Source organism: Dipodomys ordii, unplaced genomic scaffold (assembly GCF_000151885.1).
Source record: "Dipodomys ordii isolate 6190 unplaced genomic scaffold, Dord_2.0 Scaffold114, whole genome shotgun sequence".
In the NCBI taxonomy this organism is placed as follows: domain Eukaryota; kingdom Metazoa; phylum Chordata; class Mammalia; order Rodentia; family Heteromyidae; genus Dipodomys; species Dipodomys ordii.
The window spans coordinates 1,930,804-1,950,148 of record NW_012267330.1 but is presented as its reverse complement, the minus strand read 5'-3'; the positions used below and the strand labels follow the sequence as shown (position 1 = coordinate 1,950,148).

The 19,345-nt window shown below is 39.2% G+C and overlaps 1 protein-coding gene across 1 annotated transcript in view; it reads left to right on the top strand.

Moving 5' to 3' along the window:
• Window positions 1-19,345, top strand: part of Uggt1 (UDP-glucose glycoprotein glucosyltransferase 1) — a 145,200-nt gene that overhangs the window by 7,931 nt on the left and 117,924 nt on the right. The window contains 6 exon segments of the mRNA XM_013028810.1: window positions 6,349-6,431; window positions 9,958-10,088; window positions 12,147-12,259; window positions 15,802-15,976; window positions 18,120-18,216; window positions 18,350-18,404. Coding sequence (XP_012884264.1) covers window positions 6,349-6,431; window positions 9,958-10,088; window positions 12,147-12,259; window positions 15,802-15,976; window positions 18,120-18,216; window positions 18,350-18,404 — 654 coding nt within the window.

The window sequence follows — 19,345 nt, the reverse complement described above, 5'->3', positions numbered from 1 at the left end:
CACAGCGCCACTTCCGGCTTTTTTCTTTTTGCTTATGTGGTGCTGAGGAATTGAACCCAGGGCCTCAGGCATGCAAGGCAAGTGCTCTACCACTGAGTCACCTTCCCAGCCCTAAGATACCACTTTTTTTTTTTTTTGCCAGTCCTGGGGCTTGAACTCAGGGCTTGGGTACTGTCCCTGAACTGCTTTTGCTCAAGGCTAGCACTACTTGAGCAATAGTGCCACTTCCTGCTTTTTCTGTTTGTGTGGTACTAAGGAGTCGAACCCAGGGCTTCGTGCATACCAGGCAAGCACTGTACTGCTGACCTACATTCCCAGCCCAGAGATACCACTTTTTATAGCCAGGTTTTGTGTTTATGTATCGAAATTTATTTTTGCTGTTTCTCAAACAATGTGTAATTAGGCTATCAAGATAATCTTTCCAAAGGATAAATGTAAGTATACTCAACAGCAAGTAACTGCTAAGTCTTTGTTTTTGGTTTTTCATGGTACTGGGAATTGAACCCAAACACTGTGACTTCAGCTATTCCCTAAGTACTTTTTTTTTCCAGTTTGTTTTTGAGACAGAGTCTTGCTTCCTTTTTACCCAGTTGGCCTTGAATTTCAGTCAGTCCTCCTAAGTGGTTGCGGTTACAGGTATATGTTACTGTACTTGGCTTAGTCTTAAGTGTTTGATTCTAGAAAATTGAGCTGCCAAGAATAATTCAGTTATTTTTTTAAATCTGTCTCTGTCATCTCCAAGTTAAAATTTTGCCTTCTAACATTTTCCCCCTAATTCCTTGAACAATATGAATGAAGCATTTTGTCATATTGATTGTATGAGTAAGTTGCCTTCCTAAGAAAGAAATGTCATTTGGTATTGCTAAGAGGATTTGAGGGAACCTGCTCAGGAGCTTGACAGACTTTCTGCTTTCTCTTTTCCGTACCTCCTGATTCCCCACAAAGAATCAGGGGGAAAGTGAATGAATGGATGGATGGAAGAGAAACAGGGAGGGGAGTAGAATGGGCTAGCTCACTAAAACCCCAAACACCTAGTGCTCACAACTGCACTCCACCACCCCACTTGCTCCTCTCTTCCCCTTCTAGAGTTTTTTCCTGGTTAATTGGAGACTAGAATCTCTCAAACATTCCCAGGCTTCTTTGAACCATGATTCTTATATCTCAGTGTCCTGAGTAGCTGAGATTATAAGTGTGAGCTAGGTTACAGTTGTGAGCCACTGATCCATGGCAAAGGTCTTTTTTTTTGGTACTGGTTCTGGACTTGATAGACACTATACTTGAGCTTTTATGCTCAAGGCTAGAGCTCTGCCAATTGAGCTACAACTTCATTTGCAGCTTTTTAGTGATTAGTTAGAGATAAGAGTCTCAAGGACTTTCCTTCCTCAGCTGGCTTCAAACTGCAATCCTCAGATCTCAGCCTCCTCAGTAGGTCGGATTACAGGCATAAGCTACTGTTGCCCAGAAAAGGTCTTTATTTATTTTGTTGGTCATGGGGCTTGAACTCTAGGCTTGAGTGCTGTCCCTCAGCTCTTCAGCTCAAGGCTAATGCTCTACCAGTTGAGCCACAGCACCACTTCCAGCTTTTTCTGCTTATGTGGTACTGAGGAATCAAACCCAGGGCCTCATGCATGCAAGGCAAGCACTCTACCACTGAGCCACCTTCCCATCCCCAAGGTCTTTATTTTTGAGCCTCTTCTTCAGTAGCTATTTGTTCACAGGTATCCAAAGTAATGAGACTTGTAGACAACTAGATAGGGGCCCTGCTTATTTGAAACCACTCTTTTCACCTGTAGAGATTGCTTAGGCCACCATTCTTTGTCCTATGTCTGACTGCTCTCTGTCCATCTGGATGAGGATGAAAGGTTAGAATCTAGCCGGGCGCTGGTGGCTCACGCCTGTAATCCTAGCTACTCAGGAGGCTGAGATCTGAGGATCGCGGTTCAAAGCCAGCCGGGGCAGGAGAGACTGTGAGACTCCTATCTCCAATAAACCACCAGAAAACCGGAAGTGGCGCTGTAGCTCAAGTGGTAGAGCGCTTGCCTTGAGCTGAAGAGCTGAGGAACAGCGCCCAGGCCCAGAGTTCAAGCCCCACGACCGACAAAAAAAAAAAAGGTTAGAATCTTTCTCTACACATCAAGGCAGGCAGTTACAGACCTTTTGTATTCCTTATATCTAACTGTAAGGGACTAAAATATGTCTGCGGTTTGTATTTGGTGCTAGTCCTGGGGCCTGAACTCAGAGCTTGGGCACCTTCCCTGGACATTTTTGCTCAAGGCTAGTGCTCTACCATTTGAGCCACAGTTTCACTTTTGGCCTTATTTTTTAATTTTTATTTTTGGCACTTGTGGGGCTTAAATTCAGGCCCTGGGCACTGTCTCTGAGCTTTTCACCGAAGGTTAGTGTTCTACAACTTTGAGCCACGGTCCACTTTTGGTTTTCTAGTGATTAATTGGAGATGAGTCTCTCAGGCTTTCCTGCGTGGGCTGGCATTGACCCCTGAGCCTCATATCGCAGCCTCCTGAATATCTAGGATTATAGATATGAGCCATGAGTGCCCGACTCCCTTCTTTCTTTCTTTGTTTTTTTTTGGGGGTGATTAATTGCAGATAAGAGTCTTTGAAACTTTCTTGCCCAGGTTGGCTTTGAACCTCAATCCTTAGATCTCAGCCTTCTGAGTAGCTAGCATTACAGGTGTGAGCCACTGGCCCCCAATTTGTCTATATATATTTTTAGGTTGTGACTGATGGTTATGAAAACTTGTAGCTTTGTGATATTCATATAGTTACACATTACTATATTGAGCAGCCATAGTTACTGACAGAAATGTTAGGTAAGTAGATACTGTAATTAATACCAGAAGTCATTTATTGAGTTCTAGATGTTATAGTAGTTCATGAGATAGTGTAGCAGAGGTGTAAGTCAAATATTTTTGAATGTAAATGAAATGATAAATCTAAAAAAAGATTACCACCACATTTGTGCTGTCTGCTGGTGAATTCAGCTTGTTTGTAGTTTTGGTTTTTCCGCAGATGAAAAACTTAAATTCTTACGTAGTTTCTTTATTTGCAAAATGGTTCTGATTGAGAGTGGATATAAGGGTTTATGGACATAAGTAAAAAGGCCAAGCACAGTGACTAATATAGCAGGGCCTACTCAAATATTCTTTTTTCCTTTTCCTCCTAGTCCTATTCTGACCATCCACAATAAATTTGCAAATCTTAGAAAGCAATATTAGCACTGAATTTGTATTGTCTGATTTTATTTTATTTTGTTTTTTTGGTATACTGGGGATAGAACTCAAGTCCCCTGCTTTCAAGGTAGGCAGGCACTCACCAATTTAAGCTATGCCTGCAACTCCCTCACCCTTTTGGTTTTTGTGCTAGTCTTGGGGCTTGAACTCAGGGCTTAGGTACTGTCCCTGAGCTATTTTGCTCAAGTCTAGCACTCTGCCAACGTGAATCACAGCTCCACTTCTGGCTTTTTGGTGGTTACTTGTTTCATAGACTTTTTTTTTTTTTTTTTTTAGTTTCATAGACTTTCTAGCCCTGGCTGGCTTTGAACCAAGATCCTTAGATTTCAGCCTATTGAGTAGCTAAGGTTTATAGGCATGAGCCATTGCCCCTGGGGCAGCAACCCTTTATCTCTGTGTGTATATGTGTGTGTGTGTGTGTGTGTGTGTGTGTGTGTGTGTGTGTGCATGTGTGCATGCGTGTGCGCTCGTGTGCACCAGGCCCACGAGTGTGTGCTTGTCTGTCTGTCTGTCTGTTTTTGTGCTTATTCTGGGGCTTGAACTCATTCGGGAACTGGGCACTGTTCCTGAGCTTTTTTGTTAGTACTCTGCCACTTAAGTCACAACTGTACTTGCAGCTTTTTAGTAGTTAATTGGAGATAAGAGTCTCATGGACTTTCCTGCCAGGTTGGCTTTGAACCTCAGATTCTTTGATTCTCAGATCTCAACCTCCTGAGTAGCTAGGGTTATAGCTATGAGCTGCTGATACCTGGCTCTTATTTTGGTTATTTTTGAGGTAGGATCTCACTTTATGCCTGGGCTAGGTTGGGCTATGATCTTCCTATTTGTGCTTTCCTGCTTGTCCTTTTCTGAGGATAACAAGCACATGTTTCAGCGCCTAGCCACTTCTTGACATGGAGTCTCTTGAACTTTCATGCCAAGGCTGGCCTTGATATCTGTCTGCCTAGATCTCACCTTCCTGAGTAGCTAGAATTACAAACTTGAACCACTGTACTTATCCAAAAACTCTTTTTTTTTTCATCCAAAAACTCTTTTATCTTTTTCTGGCACTGGGGCTTGAACTTCGGGCTTAGGTGCTATCTCTGAGCTTTTTTTTCCCTCAAGCTAGCACTCTACTATTTGAGCCCCAGCTCCACTTCTGGTGGTTAATTGAAGATAAGATTCTCATGAACTTTCCTGCCTAGGCTGACTCTTTTTTTTTTTTTTTTTTGTCGGTCGTGGGGCTTGAACTCTGGGCCTGGGCGCTGTCCCTCAGCTCTTCAGCTCAAGGCGAGCGCTCTACCACTTGAGCTACAGCGCCACTTCCGATTTTCTGGTGGTTTATTGGAGATAGGAGTCTCAGGGTCTCTCCTGCCCGGGCTGGCTTTGAACCACGATCCTCAGATCTCAGCCTCCTGAGTAGCTAGGATTACAGGCGTGAGCCACCAGCGCCCAGCTTAGGCTGACTCTTCAAACCACTAATCCTCAGATCACAGCCTCCTAAGTAGCTAGGATACCAGGTGTGAGTTGTCAGCTCCTGGCCCCAAAACTTTTTATTATGACAGTTTAAAGTGTTTATGAAGGGGGAAATGGTATACTGTATTCTATATACATCGCTCACTTTTAATGATGATCAGAACTAAGGTGTGGCTCAGTGGCATACATGAGGCTCTTCCATCTCTAGCACCCGAGAAAATAAGTCAAGTCTAATAACTACTACCCTCTCTTTCATATAACTGGTGTATTTTAAATTGAATTCCAGATGCCATATAATTTCATTTGTAAAACCATAGATTTTTATTGGGTAGGATATGTATTAGAAGCTAAAAAGCAAACTTTTATAAGGCAAATAAAGTGACAACATTCTTTTTAGTATGTCTATGGTAGCTTATTTGTAAATGTGACTTTAATTCATGAACTTAGTATTTATTTTCATATCATGGTGTATGTTAGTACCTGTTTGCTTAGAGTGTAAGCTGTTCTAAGGTTGGCCTAGTGTTTATGCAGTTATTAGAAAGCCCAGAAAAATACTACTCTCAAGGAGGCATTAAATAATTTAATATATTAACGATAATGGCTGTTTTCAAGAACCTAATGGCTGTTTTCAAGAACCTATTTTTAGAGAAGCTGTGCATTACCAGGACATGTTTCTTATTTTTCCCATATTTCTGTGTCTAGCTGTGGAGTAGAGTGAGAGTTGTACACCCCAGTGTTGACAAGTAATGGGAAAGTCTTCCTTTGGCTAGGTAAGCTGAGATCCAGATCTGTAGTTTGCTTTAAGATAGTGAAAGATCACCACTGCATTAGCTGTATGGTTTGAAGGGCAGATAACAATTTACTTGAGTCATCCAGTTGTTATATGCACTTTCTTTTTCAGGGGTTTTAGACTCCTAAATGAAGGCAAATTGAGAGTGGCCGTTATTTTTAGGTTAATAGTGTAAAGCCAGAAAAAATGAAAAGATGACATTGAGTTCTTAGATCTGATTTTGTTAGATCGGTGTTAATTTTAAACTTCGGTGATCTTGATATATGGATATTAACACATTTAACATGCTAGTTTTATTCTCCTAGAAATGTTTACTTTGAAAAAATCCTTGGCAAAACTTTTTTTTGGTGGGGTGAGAATTCTGGGCTTGGCATTTGCTTGGCTGGTGCTTTACCATTTGAGCCATACCACCAGCCCAACTTTTGGTCTCAAGCTCTTGCTAGACTTTGGCTAGTCCTCTACCACTTGAGTTGTGCCTTTAGTTCATTTTTTTAAAAATTGGCATCTTTTTGAAAGTAAGTGAATTATCAATTCTGAATTCTATTTCCACTATTACCAATAGCATTTTTGTCAATGTCCATGTTATATTTTTATTATTCTAAGTTTCTTTTGAAATAACAAAGTGAATGTTACTAAATTAAATTATTAATAAGTAGTGAGACAGTAAGATTTGCTTATCATTTACAAAATATATGTATTATACATACCTAAGTATAATACATATATATGTAAATTAAAAGTCAGATTGAGTATTTGGAAACTTCAAGACCTCTTTTAGTTCTGTGTAGTAATATAGTTTATATTACAGTATTTTATTAAGTTTTATTGCTGACATTTCCCCTTTTTCTCCCAGTGAGTTTTTAGCAGAAGACAGTCAAGAGAAATTTTGGAATTTTGTAGAAGCCAGTCAAAATATTGGATCATCAGATCATCACGGTAAAAATGAAGCAAATGCTTCTTTGACTTTGCTGTCTGGAAAAACATTAGAAAAGTAGTCTCTTGTTTTTTATAGTACATGTGATATGGCAGTTAATGGAAAACATTTTTAATCTTTAATGACTTGAGTTGTTATGGCAGCCAGGAAGAAGCAGTATCCCAAATAATCATTTTATTATTCTATTCTAATTTATTTTTTTACCTTATTTTGGGGTTAGGGATTGATTTGGGGCCTTGTAGATAGATGGTAAGTATATGCTCTATCACTGAGCTACTCTTCCAGCTCCCAAAAACTTAAACTGATAAATTTAATTCCTCCCTTCCCTTCCCTCCCTTCCTCCCTCCCTTTCTCTCTCTCTCTCTCTCTCTCTTTCTTTCTTTCTTTCCTTTTTCTTGAGAAATGAGCTCTTGCTAAGTTGCCCTGTATTGGGCTTAAGCAGTCCTTTTGCCTCACCCTCTTGAGTAGCTAAAACTACAGGCAGTGGCCATGCTGCCCAACCTAAATAATTATTTTTGATGCAGTTTATAAGTTTGGCTATAAATAGTAACCATTGTCTGTGCCCTATTTTTTTTTTTTTTGGTGCCAGTCCTGAGTCTTAAACTTAGGGTCTGGGTGCTGACCCTGAGGTTTTTTTTGCACAGAGCTAGTGGTCTACCACTTGAGCCACAACCTCACATCTGGCTTTTTGCTGATTAATTTGAGAGTCTCATGGACTTTTCTACCTGATCTGGCTTTGAACCAGGATCCTCAGATCTTATCCTCCTGAATAGCTAGGATTATAAACTTGAGTCCCTGGTGCCAAGCTGTGGATATACATTTTATTTTAAACGGTTTAGTATTTTTATGTCCATCTGATTTGGTTTATTCTTTTGTTGTGAACTAATTATATAACTGATTTATTATGTTAAGCATGTTATCATGAAGTTAATGCCATCCAAAATGTTTTCCATTATGCCAGCCAGCTACTTACTAGTTCAGTGTCATGGTATCAAGCTAATGATTACGTATGAATGGGTCACTCCTTTATAGTTTATGATGTGCTTTCATAAACATTTTGTTTTTTATTTTTTTGGGTCCGGTCATGGGGCCTGAACTCTGGGCTTGGGCGCTGTCCCTCAGCTCTTCAGCTCAAGGCGAGCGCTCTACCACTTGAGCCACAGTGCCACTTCCAGCTTTTTTCTTTATGCTTATGTGGTGCTGAGGAATCGAACCCAGGGCCTCAGGCATGCAAGGCAAGCACTCTACCACTGAGCCACCTTCCCAGCCCCTCATAAACATTTTGTAACTTGCCATAAGCTATAGACATTAAGTCCAAAGATGCTGATTTATGAGCACAGTCACATGCTACATAATAATGTTTTGGCCAGTGATGGACCAAATATGGAACAGTGGTCTCATAGATTAGATCATATTGCCTAGTGACTTCATACCTGTCACAGTTTGTGTAAGTATACTGTATGACTTTTATACAATGATTGTATCCTGATTTTAAGGACACATTATTGTAGGTAAAGCCTTTAGTATCACAGGAATAATTCTTATTGAAAAGAGAATGTTTGGAACCTGTATTACTGATATTAATGGAATTGGCTTCTTTTAAATTTTTACTAACTGCATATTTTAAAAGCATCAGGATCTCTTGTAATAGAAATACATAAATGTTTTGAACAAGGACCTATAATTTTTAGTTATACTTTAGAGTTAACTGGAATTAAGTATCAAGAAATTATTTTGCAGGGCTGGGCTGGGAAGATGGCTCCATGGTAGAGAGCTGCCTTGCGTGCATGAGGCCCTGCATTCCATTCCTCAGCACCACATAAATAGAAAAGGCTGGAAGTGGCGCTGTGGCTCAAGTGGTAGAGTACTAGCTGAGGGACAGTGCCCAAGTGTAGAGTTCAGGCCCCACGACCACCACCAACAACAAAAAAGAAATTATTTTGCTTTTAAGATTTCCTGGAATAAATTTATAAAAGTGGATTCAGGGGCTGGGAAGGTGGCTCAGTGGTGGAGTGCTTGCCTTGTATGAATGAGGCCCTGGGTTCAATTCCACAGCTCCACATAAACAGAAAAAGCTGGAAGTGGTGCTGTGGCTCAAATGGTAGAGCGCTAGCCTTGAGCTGAAGAGTTGAGGGACATCACCCAGGCCCAGAGTCCAGGCCCCAAGACCGGTGGCAGGGAGGGTAGGGGGTGAGGGGGGTAGGAGGAGTGAATGAAATTTATTCAGTATAAATGATACATATTAGTAGATAAAGTATAAGTTTATGTAGGAGTATAAGTTCTCAGAATTGATCACAAAAGTATGCTAAATATTAATTTGAAATACTATTCATACTCTTACCAACCAAATATAGATGCCGTTAACATTCTGGCAATATTTTGCGATATTTCTTTCTAGTCTCCTTTCCTATGTAGCATAGAACCTTGTATATTCTACTTTTAGAAAATTAATAATTTTCTTTTAAAAGTTGAAGATATAAATTTTAAGAGGCTATTAAATGATATTGAGGTCAAAGATAAACAAAAACCTTCTAGCCTTTTGAAAAATCTTGTTTCTTGTCCCTCTACTTTCTGGTTCTTCCCTGCTTTTTATATCTATTTAAAATTAATTCACTTAGGTTTTTTTTTATTTGTATGAAATATTTATTTATTTATTTTTTTAATTGTGAAAATACTGTATAGAGGGATTACAATTACATGGGCAAGATAATGAGTACATTTCTTATCAAGCATTGTAGCTTCCTCCTTTGTTTCCCCTTCCCATCCCTTTCCATCCTCCCCCCGCCCCCCCATAGGTTTTTTTTTTAACATACACATTCTATCATTTTTCCTTTTGGCACAAAAGATAGTTTACTATGTCTATTGTTTTATTGGTTTGCTTTTCATTTGTCTGAGTGGTTTTCATATTAGTAAATTGTTTCTCTTTCATATAATTTCACAACATTTTATTTAAATGCGTCTCAAACTTGATTTTATTGGTGTCCTTTAATATCTGGTACTTCCCTATCATTCTGCTTAGTTTCTTAGTTACTTGAGTAAATAGTATATGCTTAGTTCTGAGAATATAATGATTAAGGCATAGCCTTTGCTTGTGGAAGCCCAAAGTCTAGCTGAGCTGTAGATAGTGAATAAGTAATGTAGTAAATCATATGATAAGTGAAAGAGGTAAGCAAAGAAATAATTCTGGGAGCCAAGAAGAGATGTAACAAGTTCATTGAAACATGAGTTTGGGATCAGAGTGACTTTGCAGTGTTCTGTGATTTCATAGCTGAACTCTTCCTTTGGAAGTAATTAGAAGTAAGCTATCCAGGTAAGTGGAAAATAGTACAACTCTAGGTAAGAAATAGTTTAAACAAGAGGAATAGCTGATCTGCAATGTGTACATACCCTAGGGAATTACAATCATTTGACAAAAGTTCACATAAATTTGTAACATATAGCCTTGTACTTTATGAACTATCTTATTTTGTATCTCTAATCATATACAATTATTTGGGCTAATACTGTTTTTTTTTGGGGGGGGGACAGGTACTGATTATTCCTATTATCATGCCATATTGGAAGCCGCATTTCAGTTTCTGTCACCTCTACAGCAGAAGTTGTTGAAATTTTGTCTGTCTCTTCGTTCCTACTCTGCTACAATTCAAGCCTTCCAGCAGGTAAATCCAGTGCTTCTAGTGGCTATGACAATTGGATACATTCTTTTCTTTCTTATGTAAAATAAGAAAAAAACAATACAGACCTTGTTTCTGTAACAGTCTGGGATGTTTAATCTTGCAAAATAGTGAACCTGAATTTGATCACTCCTTTTAAAATCTAAAATCTTAGGCTGGCAAGGTGGCTCAGTGGTAGAGCGCTTGCCTTGCATGCTTGAGGCCATGGGTTCGATTCCTCAGCACCACATAAGCAAAAAGAAAAAGGCCTGAAGTGGCGCTGTGGCTCAAGTGGTAGAGCGCTAGCCTTGAGCTGAAGAGCTGAGGGACAGTGCCCAGAGTTCAAGCCCCATGACCGGACCCCAAAAAAAAAAAAAATCTAAAATCTTAAACCAGTTCATGGGAAATGTCAAACTACAGGAAATCCGGTTAGGAAGATCTAGCATTAGGGAAACATTGTTATAAATAAATAAAAGCGCAACCATCTAATTTAGATTGGGTTTTGTTTGTTTGCTTGTTTTTGGGAACTAGTTCTTTCTGTACCCCAGCCCAGCTTGGAACTCACTATGTAGCTCAGGTTAGCTTTGAACTTGAGATCTTCCTGACTCAGCCTTCCAAGTAGTTAGAATTACATACATGCTCTAAAATGTCTGACTTTATTGATGTCAGTATCTTTGAATGTTGTCTAAATGAGCAGTGTTTGGCTACTGCTTCTGTTTGAAATGATGCTGTCTCTGAGCTTTAGGGGTGTGCGTGTGTGTGTGTGTGTGTGTGCGCGCTGTCTCTGAGCTTTAGGGGTGTGTGTGTGTGTGTGTGTGGCTTTGAACCTCAGTCTTCAGATCTCAGCCACTTGAGTAGTAGCTAGGATTACAGGTACGAGTCACCTATGCCCAGCTTAGAGCTGGGTTAATGATGCTACTCTAGAATGTTTTTCCAGGAAATGATTTAGATGCTAATAAAAAATGATGTTAGTTTAAAATCATTGTATATAACAGTGTTTACACTGTTTGTTGTTTCATACTTTTCCTGTTTCATGCTCACTGTGTCAGAGTGCTTTTTGAGTGTGTATATATTCATACACATGTTAACTTTCTTCTTGTTCCTTGATGTTAATATATTTATCTTCACATATAAACTGATCTATTGCTGAGAATTTCTCTTGAGTATTTTTCTTTTTTTTTTTGGTAGGTTACAGGGCTTGAACTCTGGATCTGGGCTCTGTTCCTCAGCTTTTCAGCTCAAGGCGATTCTCTGCCACTTGAGCCACACTGGTTTTCTGGTGGTTTATTGGAGATAAGAGTCTCAGACTTTCGGACTTTCGTGCCTGGGCTGGCTTTAAACCATGATCCTCAGATCTCAACCTTCTGAGTAGCTAGGATTATAGGCGTGAGCCACCAGCGCCCAGCTCTCTTGAGTATTTTACTGTGTACCATATATAATTACTTTTCATTATTTATTTTTTTCTCTATTTGGCTCAGTTATTTTTAAACTTTTATGTAAAAATTATTATTTTGTTTTTTATTTTTCTGAGACCACCAGGTCTGATTATCTAGCCCAGGCTGGCCTTGAACCTATAATCTCAGCATCTCTTGTATGCTGGGATTATAGGCAAGTGGGGTTTATGTTTTAGATTGTATGTAATTCTTCCTCTTTGAATGAGGGACCTCATTTCAATCTCATATTTCTTTTTAAGAGGATAGCATATGTATACTTTGGTACTAAAATTGGTAGATCCTATATTAGAAAATATACCTTGTATTTTTTATATGCCTTTTGATAGTCTTCTGAGGTGACATATTAATGTTCTGTTGGGTGATAACATTAGTACCTTCCTCTTAGTGAGGCAGGAGGAACTGGGAACTATCATCAAGGAGAGCACTGTCTGCAAAGGTCTGACTTTGCTTGACTCATGGTGGGTGTTGGGCAGATGTTAGTTTTTGCCTTTGTAGGTAGTGTCCTAATTGCAGTGTCTAATCACATGTCTAGAAGGGATGTTCTATACCATCTTCAGCTACAAATAATAAAAATAAATAATAAAAATACATGCTGTGTCTTATGTGTCAGATAGCTGCTGATGAACCTCCACCAGAAGGATGCAATTCATTTTTTTCAGTTCATGGAAAGAAGACTTGTGATTTTGATAATCTAGAAACTCTTCTTCTAACAGCATCTGAAAGGTAAGTTGTATATATGTTTCTTCATTAAATGTCATTTATTTCGTTACTTGTGCTGTTTTTTGGCAACGTAAAAGCTTTTGCTAGAAGATCGTCAGATCCTTGTGTTTTTTTCATGCTAAGCTTACTTTCTAGTTTTTCTTAAGTATGTTGTAAGTCTGTAAGTATAAGTTTAGATTATTGATTCTGAACCCAAGAGAACTAGATATGAATCTTGGCCCATCACTTAAAATAGTTTTTTAAAGTCATTCCTTCTTTTTATTTCAAGATGGAAATAGTAAGAGTATTAATATTCCTGTGAATAACTATATCTGAGAGATTAAATAAACTGTTATTAGTTTAGTAGGACAGCTGTGTGTATGATAGCTAGTGCCTAAGTACTCATTTAATGATAACTTACTAGTTACAGATAAATGAAAATATTAAAAGATTGTTATAATTATCTTTCCATTATTATTTCATCATCATCACCATTGGTAGTATTATTGAATTGTTAATGAATTCATGCATGCATTTTTTGCTTGAAGAGGTTTAGATTTAGGTTTAGGTTTTCTGAATTGGATAGCTAGCTATCATATCTATTTTGCTATCTGGCTACAGTAGCAACTTCTTTATACCTCCTCTTATGCTGCTTTAAGTACTAGTGGCTATTTTGGTGTTATAAATTGTTTCCTTTTTTGGGGTAGTACTAGGTTTTGAACTCAGGGCCTCATACTTGCTGGGCAGGTATTTTACTGCTGAGCCATGCTTCCACCCCTTTTCTTTTACCTACTGTTATTATTATTGACTTTGTTTCTCTGTTTTTCTTTCTCAGTTTCTTTGTCTCTGTCTCACTCTGTCTTGCTCTGAACTCTTGCTTGGCTTTCTTGCTCATAGCTGGAGCTCTACCACTTGAATTATGGCTCTAGTCCAGCATTTTGTTGGTTAGTTGGAGATAGAGTCTTGCAGACTTCTTTGCCCAGTGTGACTTTGAACTATGACCCTCCAAATCTCAGCCTCCTGAGTAGCTAGAATTATAAATTTGAGCCATCAGAACTTGTATTTATTTTCCTGCTTATTTTTGAAAGAAGGTCTTCATTTTGTACCTGGGTGTGTGCCTGAACTGTTGTCTTGTTTTTCACTTCCCATTGAAGCTAGTGTGACAGATGCATACCACCATTCTCAGCTTCTTCCAATAAAATGTTACCTCATGCATTGGGCTTTTTCTGCCTTGGCTGATAAAGAACTGTGATCCTCCTTTTCTCAGCCTCCCTCCTACTTAGCTAGGATGATAGGCTACAGTGCTCAGCTTTTGGTTGAGAAGGACTCTTGTGAATTTCTCTGCCTAGGTTGGCTTCAAACCATGGTATTTCTTACTCATCTCCAGAATGGCTGGGTAACAGGCATGAGCCACAAACACCCAGCTCTGAGTCTTCCTTAGGAATGTTGTTTAGGGGCTGGGAAGGTGGCTCAGTGGTAGAGCGCTTGCCTTGCATGCCTGAGGCCCTGGGTTCGATTCCTCAGCACCACATACGCAAAAAGAAAAAAGCCAGAAGTGGCATTGTAGCTCAAGTGGTAGAGCACTAGCCTTGAGCTGAAGAGCTGAGGGACAGCGCCCAGGCCCAGAGTTCAGGCCCCACGACTGGACCCAAAAAAAAAAAAAAAGGAATGTTGTTTAACACTTATTCTTTATCCACCAAATGTTATTTGTTTTTATTATTGAGGGTAGCCACCAATAAACACTATGCGCACTCAGGAATTAGGTTATGAACATTTGAAAATGGCTGTTTATAAAGGGGAAACACAATTGGTGGCTTGCTAATTCTTTAAAAACTTTGGTTTAATTTGTTGAAAATATAATGTAGACCTTTATAAAGAAATGAATGATGACAACCTCCTTTTAGGAGAGGTGGTAACTACTTTTAGTAGTTTGCCATTTATTCTGTTACATTTTTTATGGATTTAAATTTGTACAAGTAGGTAGGGTTTTTTTTTTTTGTCTTTTTTGGTAGGTTTGTTTTGCATCTATGTAGCACATATGAGTGTACCTCAGTATTTTTAGCACATGTATAATCTATGTAGGAATGTTTTGCTTTTTAAAGTCATTTTTACTTTTTGCTACTATAATAAAATTCAAATGAACATCTTTATTCATGTCTTTGCCTGTTGTTATCATAGTAAGGATTGGTAAGTTATACACTAAGATTATCAATATCTCAGCCATACATGGTTGTATAGGCCTATAATTTGAGCAACTTGGGAGGATTGTGGTTCAAGGCAGCCCATGAAAAATTGTTTAAAAAGACCCCCATCTCAACCAACAATCCAGTTACTGGGAGGCAGAGGTAGGTCCTGTTCTGGCCTGATAAATTACTGAAGCAAAAAAGGTTTGGCTGAATTAGAGTGCATGCCTAGCAAGCATGAGGCCCTGAGTTCAAGCTTCAGTACCAAAAAATCCATAATTTTTTTAATATCTTGATATTAAATGTGACCCTTAGCAAAAACTTCGGGGAAGGTTTAAAATCTGAAATAGTCAATGATTAGGATGATCATGATACTAAAAAATGGCTGAGAAGGCTGATATTGGCAAAATTATATGGTCAAGGTCAGTGTATCATTTGTGCTTTTGTGTTCAGATAAAGGGACAATCATGCTTTATATGGTAGAAAACTATATGATAAACTGGGTGCTGGTGGCTCATGCCTGTAATCCTAGCTACTCAGGAGGCTGAGATCTGAGGATCACAGTTCAAAGCTAGCCCAAGCAGGAAAGTCTGTGAGACTGTTATCTCCCATAAACCACCAGAAAACCGGAAGTAGTGCTGTGGCTCAAGTGGTAGAGTGTTAGCCTTGAGGTGAAGAACTGAGGGACAGTGCTCAGGCCCAGAGTTCAAACCCCATGACTGGCCTCAAAAGAGAAAAAAAAGTTATAGTGTACCTTTCTTTTCTTTTCTTTCCTTTTCTGATCCTCCCCTCCCCTCCCCTCCCCTCCTCTCCCCTCCTTCCCTCCTCTCTTCTCTTCTTTATAGGTCATGGGGCTTAGATTCTGGGCCTGGGCACTGTCCCTCAGCTTTTCAGCTCAAGGCTGGTGCTCTACCACTTGAGCCACAGTGTCACTTATGGTTTTCTGAGTGGTTTATTGGAGATAAGAATCTCATGGACTATTCCTGCCTGGGCTGGCTTTGAACTGTGGTCCAAAGATTTCAACCTCCTGAGTAGCTAGGATTACAGTTGTGAGCCACTGGTGCCAGGCTGCTGCTGCTTTTTTTTTTTTTTTTTATTTAGCCTTTTCCCCCTAGAAATTGGTAAAAAATTATTCATCAAAGTCTGCATTTTATAGTTAGTATTTATGTAATGCAGTTTTATTTTTTGTAATCATGTACAAGATTCACACCAAACAATATTCTAAGTGAACACTATATAAAATGACTATGATACACTTTATGTTTTGATGCTTATAAATCTTCACTTAAATTATGTTAGCTGTACTTAATATTTTATTCTGGTTCTTAGTGTTCAAATATTTTTGTAGATTGAAAATGTTAATCTTTTAATATTTATTTCCAGACCCAAACCTTTACTCTTCAAAGGAGATCACAGATACCCCTCATCTAATCTTGAGAGCCCTATAGTGATTTTCTACTCTGAGATTGGCCATGGAGAATTTTCTAATTACCATCAACAACTTATATCAAAAAGCAATGAAGGCAAAATTAATTATGTCTTCAGACATTATATATCTGTAAGTACTGACTTATTTTGACACTGTTTAGAATATTAATTTATACAGCACAATCTTAGTACATAAACTATAATTTCCCTTTTTGCTAATTTTTTTTTTTTTTTGTCAGTCATGGGGCCTGAACTCTGGGCCTGGGTGCTGTCCCTCAGCTCTTCAGCTCAAGGCTAGCGCTCTACCACTTGAACCACAGCACCACTTCTGGCTTTTTCTGCTTATGTGGTGCTGTGGAATTGAACCCAGGGCCTCATGCATGCGAGGCAAACACTCACCACTGAGCCACCTTCCCAACCCATTTACTAAGTAATTTTAATTATTTGAACTGCTTTTGTGAGAAATCTAGTACTTCTCATCAGATCTTTCTTTCTTTTTTTTTTTCTTTTTTTTTTGGTTGGTCGTGGGGCTTGAACTCTGGGCTTGGGTGCTGTCCCTACGCTCTTCAGCTCAAGGCGAGCACTCTACCTCTTGAGCCACAGTGCCACTTCCAGTTTTCTAGTGGTTTATTGGAGATAAGAGTCTCGAGGACTCTACCTCTTGAGCCACAGTGCCACTTCCAGTTTTCTAGTTGTTTATTGGAGATAAGAGTCTCATGGACTTTCCTGCCTAGATTGTCCTCAAACTATGATCCTCAGATCTCAGCCTCCTGAGTAGCTAGGATTATAAGGGTGAGCCACTGGTGCCTGGCTAGCAGTGAGTCTCTTATTGCTGCTAAACTACAAAAAACCAAAAAGCAGCAGGGTGCAGTTGGCTCATGTCTTTAATCCTGCTGCATAGAAAGTTGTGATCTGAGGACTGCAGTTCAAAGTCATCCTAGGCAGAAAAGACCCCATGAGACTCTTATCTCCTATTAACCACTTAAAAACCAGAAGTGGAGCCAAGGCTCAAAGTGGTAGAGCTCTACCCTTGAGCAAAAGAGCTCAGGGATAGTACGCAGGTCCCAGGACTGGCAAAAAAAAATCAACCAAATTAAAAAATAAAAAGTTTGTGTGGCACAATAAATTTAGTAAATACTGAGTGGAAAGTACAATAAAAATTTTAAATGATAATTTGATTGAGCAGAAACAGGTTCATCAAAGTCAGAGTCTTACAACTCCTACTCCTCCTATGTCCGCCAGGCCTGTTGTTGGATTAAAACATGTAACAGAGCCGGGCGCTGGTGGCTCACGCCTGTAATCCTAGCTACTCAGGAGGCTGAGATCTGAGGATCGTGGTTCAAAGCCAGCCCGGGCAGGAGAGACCCTGAGACTCCTATCTCCAATAAACCACCAGAAAATCGGAAGTGGCGCTGTAGCTCAAGTGGTAGAGCGCTCGCCTTGAGCTGAAGAGCTGAGGGACAGCGCCCAGGCCCAGAGTTCAAGCCCCACGACCGACCAAAAAAAATAAAACACGTAACAGGCTGTTGTCAGCCAGCATGGTGATGGCCATGTCAAGGCCTTCTTGAAGCTTTGTAGTTAAAGTACAGGTGCTCACTTGGTCCCAAGAAAGCACTTTATGGTCTGACACCTCACCACTTTTCAACCCTGCTCTTTAGGTTTTAGAAATTATTTTCCTTGCCGGGTGCTGGTGGCTCATGCCTGTAATCCTATCTACTCAGAAGGCTGAGATCTGAAGATTGAGGTTCAAAGCCAGTCCAGTCAGGAATGTCCATGAGACTCTTGTCTCCAGTTAACCACCAGAAAACTGGAAGTGTTGCTGTGGTCCAAGTGGTAGAGCACTAACCTTGAGCTGAAGAGCTCAGGGACAGCACCCAGGCCCAGAGTTCAAGACCTATAACCAACCTCATCCACTCACTACTCCCCCCCCAAATTATTTTTCTTCATTTCCTCATGTGGCTTGGAAACTTTGCCCTTTCAGCCTTCCATTTTTACTGATTCCTGATGTCAACTGTAGTGAAAAACTAGAATTTTTAGAGAGAGTAAACTTTGAGTTGAATTTTTTTAATTAATGAATTTTAATAGTAGGTAGCAAATAATTTAATTTCTTTTGATAGTGAACTATCTTGAACACAAGGAGATAAAGATATTTTGAGTGTACAATACTTGGTGATGGCTGCTATATGTAATGGTCAGGTTGTATTGAATGCCCTGTTACTTACATTGAGTCCTCTATAACTCAACTTATTATATAATACTTGCTATATTTGCAGAATCCCAAGAAGGAACCAGTTTACCTCTCTGGCTATGGTGTGGAACTGGCCATTAAGAGCACCGAATACAAGGCCAAGGATGATACTCAGGTGAAAGGTGAATTTGTAAAAATAAGATGAATGTGTTTTCTTTAAATATGAGTTAACATGTAATCTGTTTCCATGACGAAAAAGAAAATATTTAGGTATATGATGAACCAATCTTTGAATCCTGGTTCTGTTATGTTTAGGTGAGAAATTTTCAACAAACTTGCTAGGTCTAAATTTACTCTTTGTAAAATTCAGGTAATGATATATTGGTAATGATAAATTCTCTAAGTATTTGGGAGAAGATATATAAGAATTTACCTGGGTATAGTGGCGCATGCCTGTTATCTTACTACTTTGGAAGAAGAGACAAGAAGATCACGAGTTGAAGGCATAATGAAAATGTGTTTGTGACTTTAACTATCACTATTCCACAGTACTGTGAAATATGCGAAATTTATGTAATCACTTAATCTCAATAAATAAAAACAAAATAAATAGCATCAACAGCAAAAAAAGCAAAAGAATTTAGAACTGTTGCCAGGCAATAGTTCTCGCTCTCATGCCTGTAATCCTATCTACTTGGGAGGTGGGAAATGGGAAAATTGAAGCTGGAGGACAGCTCAGGCAGATGAGTTCATGAAGTGGTATATGTCTGTCTTCCAAAAACACATGGGAGGCTGATAATGGGAAGATCTATGTTCCAAGATGCCCATACAGAGAAGTCTCAAGACATTTGCCCATCATCTCTACAATGATGAGATGCCTAGAATAGCAGCAGACCCTGGTAAAGCTGTGCATCCACACAGGAAGAGAGACCCTATCTTAAAAAATAAATAGAAAAAGATATAAGGCTGGAGTTGTGGCTCAGTATAGAGTACCTGCTCTGCAAGCACAAGGTCCTAAGTTCAAACCCTACTTTTACCAAAACAAATTTATTATTGTTTATTTCACAAAAACATTTAGTAAGTAGTATTGTTGTTATTATATGGGTTGCCAATAGACCAATGATATTTGTGCTTCTAATGTGAAAAATCTTATCTTATAAAGAGCAGTTTCATATCCTGCATTAGTTGTAATATTGTAGGGGTTTGAATTCATTATTTTAACCACAAGTATATGCTGTCTCCCTTCCTTCTTTCCTTCCTTCCTTCCTTCCTTCCTTCCTTCCTTCCTTCCTTCCTTCCTTCCTTCCTTCC